Source organism: Cydia amplana, chromosome 21 (assembly GCF_948474715.1).
Source record: "Cydia amplana chromosome 21, ilCydAmpl1.1, whole genome shotgun sequence".
NCBI classification, from domain to species: Eukaryota; Metazoa; Arthropoda; class Insecta; order Lepidoptera; family Tortricidae; genus Cydia; species Cydia amplana.
Window position 1 is genome coordinate 9,529,099 of NC_086089.1, and position 12,386 is coordinate 9,541,484.

The 12,386-nt window shown below is 37.2% G+C and overlaps 2 protein-coding genes and 1 long non-coding RNA gene across 3 annotated transcripts in view; 1 reads left to right on the forward strand and 2 right to left on the reverse strand.

Moving 5' to 3' along the window:
• The window catches only part of LOC134657987 (uncharacterized), a 220,218-nt gene that overhangs the window by 157,155 nt on the left and 50,677 nt on the right, over positions 1 to 12,386 (reverse strand). The window lies entirely within an intron of this gene.
• The window catches only part of LOC134657967 (uncharacterized), a 228,990-nt gene that overhangs the window by 126,103 nt on the left and 90,501 nt on the right, over positions 1 to 12,386 (forward strand). The gene's annotated exons all lie outside the window — the stretch shown is intronic.
• Positions 793 to 2,156, reverse strand: LOC134658138 (gastric triacylglycerol lipase-like). Its single transcript, XM_063513746.1, has one exon. It carries the CDS (start codon positions 2,131 to 2,133, stop codon positions 793 to 795), a length of 1,341 nt encoding a protein of 446 aa, XP_063369816.1. The 5' UTR covers positions 2,134 to 2,156.

The following is a 12,386-nucleotide window of genomic DNA, read 5'->3' on the forward strand; positions in this document are numbered from 1 at the left end:
GTGATGGTCTGCCTGAGTTGCGTGTAGTGGTTGACAGTTTTAGGGCAAGCTTCACCATATGGTCTTCTTCATCACATTTAAGAACACAATCGTTGAATAAATCCAAAAGGATGATAAGTGACGCAGCTAATCTTTAATTAAACTTTGGTTATCAGGCTTCAAAACCACCACCGGTAATTATTAGTAACCAATCAACAAGTACAGTCACGCTTCGTGATTGTTACGTCATTTATGGTTCTAGCTAAATTAGATATTCCATACCGTAAGTATGAAACAACCAATTTATTTAGGACCCTAAATGGCGTAACAATCCCGTGTGGTGACTGTACCATATTAAAAAAAATACAAAACCCTTTCTGTCCGCAATTCTCCATTGCCCTTGGGGTAATACGGACAAGAGGGTTGGTCTGGGGTATAAACATGCGACAGTGCTCCCTAGCGGTTTATAAAGCTAATATCTATTTATAAACGCTCTCTGGGATGATACGAATACAGCGTGTATAACAATTTCAACGCTCTAAAAACCACGTGAACGCAGTTTACTGGCACAGGTAGTTCAAAATATATGTAAATTACATTAAACCTCCTGAAAATATTTGACGATACCTAGCTTGATGCTGGTTCGCAGCCTCTCTGGTATATCTGAGTATCAAATGCACCAAGGTAATTTGTTCTGAAGGCAGTCACTTGGGGTAAGCTGCGCCGTATCGCCAAAAACATGAACGTCAGCAATTAACCGCTGCCCAGCATTATACCACTCTCCCCTATTACTCCTGTCCCCCATTTGAGTGTTTACTCTGATGCATCGTAAGGGAACTCGGAGCCTGCTTTGGGATATTTCACCCAGGGGGACAAGGAGGACAATAAGTCCCACATGGGATTACGGGAAGACTCATCTAAACCACCACCACCACCTGAACTATACATCTTTAAATAGTTTCTTACAGTTGGAAATGTATATTTAGGTATATACTGGCTTCTGATATTATCAAAGTGTGTCCAAAGAGGATCAGTAACCTTATGATACTCGAGAAGATTAGGCATCTGTTTTGCTGCCCATAGGGAATCCCTCATATCTACAATCGCATCATTAAAACCCTGAATTACTACGACAGGACATGTTACTGCTGAGAGATTGTACGCTGGCGGGATAGCGCTCCCATAAAGTTGTGTATTTGCTGTAGAGCCATAGTCGAACTTCAAAAATTCCGTCTCCGTCATTGCTTGTCCATATCTAGCTGCTAATTTAGTTGAAATACCTGCCGGTGTATGCTCATATACTATTCTTAAAGTATTAGCAGTTATTGAGCCTGGATTGGGATTATCCAGAATAGCGTCTAAAGTTCCACAAATTATACCAGCGAATATGTCGTCCTGACAAAGGAAATTTAGGATTCTCTGGATAGGGTAACCTTTAGTTAAAAACTCGTAAAAGCCAGCGTCTTCTAGTGGTTCTAAAATTCCATTAACAGCTTGCGTTATAAGTCTGAATGGTAGAGATCTTGTGTTTAAGTGTCTAGTAGCAGGCGCTAAGCCTATAAAGACCTTTGCTTTATTGCAATAGCCAGGTCTTTCTGAGCACATGATGAAAAACGTGCCACCTCCTTGAGAAAATCCCATGTAATTTAGCTGTTCTGACCCTGTTTTATATAAGACGTAATCTATAAACGCTGGCACGTCATACATTCCCATTTCATCAGTGGAAAACTGCCAGAATTTTCTATCTGTATCAGGGTTCAATATTACATGAGCTCTAGAGTAAAATGTTCCTCGATAACTGCCGAACCACGTATCGTAGCATTCGTCAGGAATCAGGTATCCAAGACCAGTGTTTGGGTCACCATCTATAAAACAGTCAGCGCTTTCTAAAAAACCGTGCATGATCAGCACCGGAGGTTGTCTTATGGGACCACGACATTTCTTTCCCCGTGGAATTCTGAATAGTGTTAGAATGTATCCATCCTCAGTTGTAACCGTGTGTGTTTCCGCTTTATATCCATTGTTGGCCACTAGTTGAGGAAAGGTGGGTGTGTAGTTGACATCTGGGGGGTAAGGTGGAAGTTTTAACTGTCCATCAGCCAAGGTACCGAATAAGGTGAAGCAGACCAAGAGGTTTAAGAAACACGGGACCATTCCGCAATCTGGAATTAAGACGAAGCATGATTAATTAATTTGGAAAATATGATATTTGCCGAATATGCTTTATAGAATAATGGGTCTGTGATTAATAGCTTAGAGTCTGCTCTTTGTTTATCGAGGATTTGTCTTAAATTTGAATAAGTTCTATATTGGAATTATAATACTGACTTGGATATTATGTATGCCTTACATAACAGCAAAAAGGGTACGGTACAGTCGCCATTATATATATCAGAGCGGTCAAGGTGTTCACAATATCTGAACACGCACTCTAACGCCCTGACAATAGAGGCGTGTTCAGATATTTGTGAGCATCTTAGCCGCTCTGATATATCTGATGGCGACTGAACCTAATTGCTTTAATATTCTGCCTTTCAAATCAATCCAACCAAACACGAATACAAAATATTCTTGCAAAATTTAATTACGTTTTAGTTACATTACACAAGTAAAGTAAATAAGGCTCGCTCCGCCATTTGCGACGCCTCGGCAACTTGACTTCCGGTTTCGTGGACCGGAAGTGCCGGGAATTTGACAGTTAACCTGTCGCCTGCACGTAGTTTAATAAAGCCTTTAGGCGATATTAACAATGAGACAAGGATAGCAAGAGGGTTGTAGGGTGTACATGAATTTAGAGAATTTGGGAAACCAAATTTTATCAAACCCTGACGAAAAAAGTTTATAACGAAATAAAAGTCAGCCCCTATAGTTTTACTTTGTTAAATTTATAAGCTTGCGAACTAATTATTTAAATGTAAATCATACACACATAAATAATCAAAGTAATTAAAGTATCTAAATACGTACCATCATGTTTCTGACATGTATTTGCAAATACAATTTCGAAGTCGAAGTTTTCTCGCTTTAATTATATCTTTAAGAAACTTTCCCTAAATATAACAAACGTGTTATCACCCTACCGCCTCAAAACAATACTAGGTGCAAATTACGTACGCGAATGAGGAACGAGGTTTGACCCACTTTACACCAGGTGGTGCTTTTCAATAACAAACCAACTTAGGTTATATATTATATTATGAGGGCGGGGCGGGAGATGTACTATATTATTTTTAGGGTTCCGTACCTCAAAAGGAAAAAAAAGCGGCCAAGTGCGAGTCGGACTCGCCCATGAAGGGTTCCGTATTTAGGCGATTTATGACGTATTAAAAAAAAACTACTTGCTAGATCTCGTTCAAACCAATTTTCGGTGGAAGTTTACATGGTAATGTACATCATATATTTTTTTTAGTTTTATCATTCTCTTATTTTAGAAGTTAGGGGGGGGGACACACATTTTACCACTTTGGAAGTGTCTCTCGCGCAAACTATTCAGTTTAGAAAAAAATGATATTAGAAACCTCAATATCATTTTTGAAGACCTATCCATATATCGGTATCTATATACCCCACACGTATGGGTTCGATGAAAAAAAAAAATTTGAGTTTCAGTTCGAAGTATGGGGAACCCCAAAAATTTATTGTTTTTTTTATATTTTTGTGTGAAAATCTTAATGCGGTTCACAGAATACATCTACTTACCAAGTTTCAACAGTATAGTTCTTATAGTTTCGGAGAAAAGTGGCTGTGACATACGGACGGACAGACAGACGGACAGACAGACGGACAGACAGACAGACATGACGAATCTATAAGGGTTCCGTTTTTTGCCATTTGGCTACGGAACCCTTATAGGATCACTCGTGCGTCTGTCTGTCCGGCGATTCCCCTCCCTTTATCTCCGAAACTACTAAGTCTAAAATTTTGAAAAAAATACACAAGTTAGTTCTTTACCTAGAAATGTGTCAAAGGATTTTTATAATTACTTAGTTTTTGATCATACCCCTACGGGTTTTTTAAAGACATTTAATTCACGTTCCACATAAAAAATACATTATTAAAAATTGGGTAGTGTACGGAACCATTGGAACGTGAGTCCGACTCGCACTTGACCGGTTTTTTATAATGCAAACGACATGTACACATACTAGCTTTAGCCCGCGACTTCGTCTGTGTAGAATTAGTTCTGGAATGCCCCTTTTAGTAACCTATTTGAGACTATCCTATCTATCTGACCTAAACACATGGCCACACTATTTTCATATGAAGACCGTGAGACAATAGTTTCGCTACGTGTGCCGTATGAATCCTTTATCTATTACTAACGCTTACCATTCGGTTAACGGAAAACAATTTTAGTGAGACCTCTGTGGCTACCACCAGTTTGGCACTGACATAAACGCTAGCGAGAACGTAACTTACTTTCTATGCATCTCGCTCGTACTCTCATATTAGTGGGAGCGAGATGTATAGAAAGTGTATTACGTAGATATGTCAGTTTTGATACTGTCAGTGACTCAGTGTCTCAGTCAGTCTTTGTTGTGGTACGTATCCCTCGCGTAAGGGCTGATTTAAACGGCGCGCGAACTCGCATTCGATTTTAGTTACATTGCGGACTGTTGGTTACGTCCAATTCAACCGACCGATCAAAACCCGCAATGTAATGAAACTCGCATGCGAGTTCTCGCATCGTCTAAATGAGACCTAAAGCGGGGTATTACCTTGGTATAGGTCACGCATACACTGGTAATTCGAGACAAATACCCGGCGAGCTATGGAGGTTACACTAAACCAGCTGATTTCAATAAGGGAGTAATTTCTTCGCATTCAAATGGCGCTTACGACATTTAGTTTCAAAGGAACGAAATGTAATTTCAGAGGGCTTACGGTAGATGGCGCTTTGCATATAGTTATTTTGTTAGTATATTAGCTGTGGTAGAATAACGTTGGGGATAAAGTTATTTTCATACTATTTCGTATTTTATTAAATGGTAGTAGAATAAATAATTTTAAATATATATTTACATAATTATTATGATTCTTTTGTAGTCTTTTATACGTTCGACACTCGGTAAAAGATCGGTTGAGATCGGTAAAATAGTAGGAAGTCGAATCTTATGAGTATATAGAAATAACTGGACTTAGTTTCAATTTCGTTGATTTGTCTGACTGAGCTGCAGGCGTATTATGGATGACTTTATCCACGTGATTAATATAACTAACCGCTTTATCACGCTGTCACGTAGACAAGAACGACCATCATATCTGACCTGCTATCATGGTCGCATTTTTATCACCTGTCATGCTATGCGTCACTTTCGCACTTACATATTTGTTAGAACGTGACAGCCATGGTGACAAATGATAAAGAGCCGGCCATCTTAGCCCTATGGTGAAATCGGAAGTTAACTGAATGCGTAAAATTAGTATACTTAAACAAAATTTGTGAAAGACTTTTTTTTCAATATCTTTTTTATACCAATACTTTTTATAAGAAATAATCTTGTGCGACATCGCCGGGCATCCCTTTGACTTAGTTTCAATGAATCTGCAACACTTTGACCCTCATCAATAATAGTCAATAACGCACAAAACTTTTAATCCTAGGCTTTGTTTGAGAAATTCATCGCTCGCGCCGGCGTTCGAAACAACACGACCTCAGGTTTGTAAGCACATGTATTGATCACTGATCACACATTTAGTTATAGCTGCTCAAGCAGATCTTGTCAGTAGAAAAAGGAGGCAAATTTGAAAAATGTAGGCGCGAAGGGATAACGTCCTTCTTGTATTAATGTATATAGTGATTCTTGAGGAAGGTTTGCGTATAATTTGTCTGTGCGAAGCCGGATCGGGTCGCTAGAAGGCTATAAAAATATGTTGTGTTTGCTATGGGTTATACATGGAAGCAATCGCGGGCAGAAACTAGTATATGTATAAAATAATAGACGTACCGTGTATGAGCACACAATATCGTAAAGATAATCGTTAGGTTGGTCGACACGTCAACCGACGTCCACAGTGACGCATGTTCACTTAGCGGGCACCGAGGGATGAGCGGAAGCGGTGTTCAATAATTAATTTAAAAAGCGGTATTCAATAATTAATAAAAAGTTAAACTTTATACGAAAAAACAACGATTATGAACCTCAAACAAATAAATATACTCGTATAAAACCTGTCCTAATACGTAAAATATTAAACAACGAAATACAATCGAATATTGAATTTAGCAAAAAGAGTAAATTCCAAAAGATGAAACTCAGAAATGCCGAAAGCCTAGACTTACGTTTTCCCAGAACCCGATATGGAACTTGTAATTTAATGTATGACGGTGCAGAATTATATAAAAGCCTACCAACAACCATAAAAGATACAAAAAGTTTCAACAAATTCAAATCGCTATTAAAAACATACATAAAAGACAATATCCAATAATAACACTTTAGTTACCCGTACCTAATTTAAAATCGCCCCACATACTCAGACTCACTAGGACCTCCTTATTAAGCTAATTATGTGTTAATACTAAAGATTTGAACAACTAACTTCTGAATTGATACAAAATCCCTTTCCATTTATCATTCGTACTTGCTATTAATAATTAAAAATTTAACTAACCTATCAAATAAGTCTGCATGCTTGCTTACTGCTAATATACTTATCTATTGTGATTGTATAGTTATGAATTGTTGTCTTTTAAGTGAAATTTTGGAATTTCTTTAGACAATAAATACTCTTTAAACCGAATTCATTAATTTATTATTATTTCAGTTATTATTTCCCAGATATCTCCCAGATATTATTTCAGTTAAGCAACATCAAAACTATGTATTATTTTTGTTCATATACAGAGGCACTGTGTATGCTGAGTCGGGACCAGTGAACGCATATAAACCATGGAAGTATTCTGTCCGCTCAATTATGACCCAACGTAAAGTATTCGATTGTAGGCGGTGCTTACAGAGTGTTCGATTGGCAACTTCAGTGCGGCCGAGATGACAGTCAGTGACGGATGGCTAAATTGGTTTATAAAAACTACGTTTTTTGTAATTAAAAATGTCTTCATGTGTCGTGAAGTGGTGCAGAAGTTGTTTTAGTTCATATCAAGGACAGTGGAATCACTTTTCACTTGTAGTAAACAGATAACTTCAGTAAAATTTGGAATAAACATGACGACATTTTTTCAATACTACCGTGCTAAGCTAAAACGTAACAACTGCATACGACTTTCATAACAACATACGACTTTTTAAATTGCGAGGATAATAGGGATGGTTTTATGCCAAATGAAGTAGACTATTTTATTAACTTATGATTGGTTTAGGTATTTTCTATATACAGTAGAATCCGCTTATAATGACATTGAAGGGAAGTAACAAACATGTCATACTAAGCGGATGTCATATAAAGCATAGTTGATAAACTTTTTATTTTATTTTTTCCAAATTAATCTCAAATAATTTTGTGAGAGATGAGTTTTATTAACCTTATACCAATTATCAACTTTCACCGAGAGTAAAAACTAAAACAATTTAAACGCCACAGACGTCCTCGCAGGGAAAGATGTGGGGCCGGCCACGAAAATCAGCGAATTTGTCAGTATAACCGGACATAATTCCATAAAAATAGTATTTATAGGTCGAAGTTATCTTATCCGACTTTGTCACAAAGAATTTCATATGAAAACCAAACTTCGCACAGTAATTGCGTCATAGTAAGCGGTTGGTCAGTATAAGCGGAGTCATAATAAACGGATTCCACTGTAATTATAAATGTAGTAATAAATTCCTTCTTACAGATTTGTATTTTCCTTTTTTATTTCATGAGATGGAGCTATAAAAAAACTACCTAGTTATTTCAAATTAATAATCAAATTTGGTATTGTCATTTTACATTACTTTCCATTCAAATTCCCACAATATGCTATTCGCAGAGAACTATGGAAAAAAGCTGTCCAATTAGAGAGACATGAAATTGAGTGAGTGAGAGAGGATGCCTGGCAAGATATATAATGTTCTATTCATGAGATAACCCGTGAGATAATCATATCCGGTCTCCTATATGTAGATACATTTTTTTCTATCACGCTTTCACTGAATTAATTTAACAAATACACACATTATCTCAAAATGTTGATCATTTTAATCCACCCTCTACTGTCACATATATGTAGGTTCTCTCTCAAGCCATTTCCGTCAGTAGAAAAGAGCGGCGAATTTAGAAAATGTAAGCGCGCGAACGGTTATGGTCCCATACAAAATTGTAATTATGCGCCTTTTTCTACTGACAAACTTGCTTGACCGGCTATATACATATAAAATATTTCCATTGGAACTGAAAGTGGGGATTTATTGTGACTCCGCCTGTTCAAATGTTTTTGACCCGATTCGTGTACCTACCCATGTAAATTTTGCAGGCTGTATAGCCTGTCCGATTTCTAAGATCAAGTTCGCCATACATTTACTATGGCGTACTTGATCTTAGAAAAACGGACAGACTATACCAGTACGGCTACCATCAGTTTGGCACTGACAAACGCCGTCGAGAACGTAATTTACTTTCTATACATCTCGCTCGTACTCGCATATTAGTGCAAACGAGATGTATAGAAAGTAAATTACGTTCTCGATAGCGTAAATGTCAGTTTTGACACTGTCAGTGACTCATGGTACGGGCTCTGAACGTGACTTCGCACTGCCATACAGATTGATAATAAAATATACAAAATACTTATTATAGCGGAATACATTTATACAACAATGAATATTTAATTATGTTGAGTTAGTCTGTCATTTAATTTCATATCAACATTTTAACTAAGTAGTTATCTTTTAATCTGCATTAAATTATTATACGTGAATTATTTGACTGGTTCTTCAATGTATGGCATAAACCTATCCCTGTCCAAGTCATATTCTAATCAAATATGAACCGCGAATTCTCAGCGGCCAGTACGTACAGCAAGAAGGTTATTAGCGGATTAATGTCGCTGATTGGTAGTTATTGACATTATATGCATTTCATCTACACTTAGCTGTGTACGTTAGTGTAATAGAGACAGGCTCTGTAAACGTATCGTCTTATTTAAATGTAGGCGTAATTGTGTATGTGTGCTAATTTGGCCCGAGAATTTGAACGGTAATGTTCCCAAAGGCGGTTTCCAGTTATATGCTTTCACTGGTCGGGACCATTTCGTGACTATTATGTTGTTGTGTTACTTGTAGTTTTCTTTTATTTTTGTCACGAATAAACGCTCTCTATTCTCTATTCTATTCTAAACTAGGTACTAGACATTTGCAATATGTGCCTTGTTGCCTGATTTAAATTTCTAAATAAATAAACTGCCCTCCCCGCTCCAACCCTTACATCGAGCCACAAACAACGAGTGATAGGTATCAGACCCAGCTGACCGTTCACCGCGCCCGGCCGTTTGGATGCCATTAAAAACAACTCGAATTTTAAACATTCTGATGTTTGAAAAAAGAACAGCGTGATGAGTGATGTAGGTTTCGATCTGTATATAATGTTTTTTTTATAAAAGTGGTTTTAGATTCGTGGTAAATTAAGTTTATAAAGTTGGTTGGTGGTTGGTAATTATGGTTTGTATAAATTCAAAATTAAAAAAAAAACTGCATAATAATGAGCGATGAAAGTCCGAATCGTGCAGTGACTTTTAAGTATTTATTTTAGACGCTGGTAAATCACGTTTATAAAGTTGGTTGTTTGTTGGTTTTCTCAATTAGCGAGATAGTTTGATTAAATGTTTACTGTTAAACAATTGAAGCGCTCCAAATTTGAGTTAAAACAGTAATTCTGTCTGAACTCAAATTTACTTAGTTTACAGTTTACTCTAAATTTCGATCTAAGTTCGAAAATAAAATTTTGCAGAAATGTCTTTCAGTTTTCTTAAAAAGTGAAAACGGGATTACAAATTGCGAGCAAGGCAATTGAACTCGAAAACTTCTTTCGGTAACTTTTGTACCTACAAGTTTTTTGGTTTATGATGGATTTGAAATTGATTCCAATAAAAAGGTCAGTTGTTTATTATTTCCGCTTTAATGTTCTTTTTTCGCCAATTCTTGGGATTAGTTGCCAAGAGGGCCCCAGGCTCCCATGAGCCGTGGCAAAATGCCGGGACAACGCGAGGAAGATGATGATTAAAGTTATTTTTTTGTGTAAATCTTACAGGCTAATTCAAACGTGCACTGACATCAAACTAATATTAGAATTATTGGAATCATATCAGTTAGCAACTAACAAATTGGTAATAACATTTGAACCTTTTACTATCTAATACCTTTAAACGAGCAATTCTTGTTTATTTATTTATTTATTTATTTATATATATATATATATATTTCGGGGATCTCGGAAACGGCTCTAACGATTTCGATGAAATTTGCTATATGGGGGTTTTTGGGGGTGAAAAATCGATCTAGCTAGGTCTTATCTCTGGGAAAACGCGCATTTTCGAGTTTCTTTTATGTTTTCCGAGCGAAGCTCGGTCACCCAGATATTACTGATTAATCGTAGTTGCGTCGTAAATAAGTAAGTTTTAAAACGTGACGTTGTATAAATGTCATTTATACAGCAAATCCCAGTTGTACAAATTACGTTTGTAAAACATAGTAATAAAGCAATTAAGATAAGATAAGATAAGATAAAATTTATTTCATTGAAAGATACCCAACATTTACAAACAATCATAATACGCTTAATTTAATCATTGTCGTACAAAAGTTTTAACCAAGACCTTTTCTCGGTTTTACAACTTCAATATGACATCTTACAGCACTTTGGTCATAGAAAGGCTTTATGAGTGACTACAGTGCAACTAGTCATAAAATCAGCTTTTTACAGCTGTTAAGTTGCTAAAATGCCAATACAACAGTCTTAAAGTCTCGAAGTGTCAGAGATAAAATATAATAAAAAGCGTTTATCAAATGATCCTTAGAGATATGTATCCAATATAATTTTAAAGCGCTGGTGGCCTAGCGGTAAGAGCGTGTGACTTGCAATCCGGAGGTCGCGGGTTCAAACCCCGGCTCGTACCAATGAGTTTTTCGGAACTTATGTACGAAATATCATTTGATATTTACCAGTCGCTTTTCGGTGAAGGAAAAACATCGTGAGGAAACCGGACTAATCCCAATACGGGCTTAGTTTACCCTCTAGGTTGGAAGGTCAGATGGCAGTCGCTTTCGTAAAAACTAGTGCCCACGCCAATTCCTGGGATTAGTTGCCAAGCGGACCCCAGGCTCCCATGAGCCGTGGCAAAATGCCGGGACAACGCGAGGAAGATGATAATTTTAATATCGGTTTGATGTCAGTGCACGTTCCAATTTGCCTGACAACCAAACGATTTGCTTACAACACGCGCGTGTTTGCTACGCAACGAGAGAATACGCTACACTGCTGCTACGACGTAGTAATCGTACTCGTATTATGCATGAATCTAGTATATAACAGGATCTGGCATGAGGGGTGGGGGGATGCCGAACGGGATAGTCTTATGTATCTTTCGGTAGGAGTAGCAGCGAAAGCGCTATTATTGTTTGTCCTTGTCACAGTCTCACATTTTTTTATTCCCCACCGTAAATTTAGTATGTATTATGGTGGGCAACAAATAAATTCGACTGATCATAGTGTCGCATTGCCTATGTTTTGTCCCTCACGGAGGCACGCGTATACCACTTCTATAGGATCCTACCTTCTATGGTATTATGGCTCCTCTGCTTTGGAGTCATTATACGCTACTAGAGTCAGGCTATGCTAACTCTGCACCGTATTTGATAGCACAGGGCAGGGGGGGGGGACACTAGAAATGTAGTTAACGTCAGTAAAGATGCAGGCGATTTCTATATTTTGCCCCCGACAACATACTATTGCGTAAAGTTGACTTCCGATTATACAAACTACGTCACCAGATGTCACTATAAAATTCATATATTTTTAGTGGCATTAATATTAAAATTAAAATAAGTACGAATTAATATTTTTAATTATTATAATTTTCAATTAATTTTGCGAAAAAATAAGAATTTAATAAGAATTTTGTTAAAATGTGATTTAATTACAATGTTATGCTGTTTGTTTATGCTGGCAACACTTGCATAACCGCCAAGACCATAGAGGTACAATCATATATAGATGATATGGGCGAGGAGCCAGTTGACCGAACGAGATGGACTTATGGAACTTTTAGTATGAGTAGCAGAGAAAGCGCTTTTGAAATAACCCGACCAAATTACGTAGGTTATGTTTGGTAGGTTGTCAGGAACGTCAAAACGTGTTTTTTATTTGGTCGCATTATGTATGTTCTGTCCCTCACGGGCGCACGCGTATAGCTCATCTAAGTATATAATACTAGGTATATGGCCAAGACATGCAATTTTTTAGCTGTCACTGGA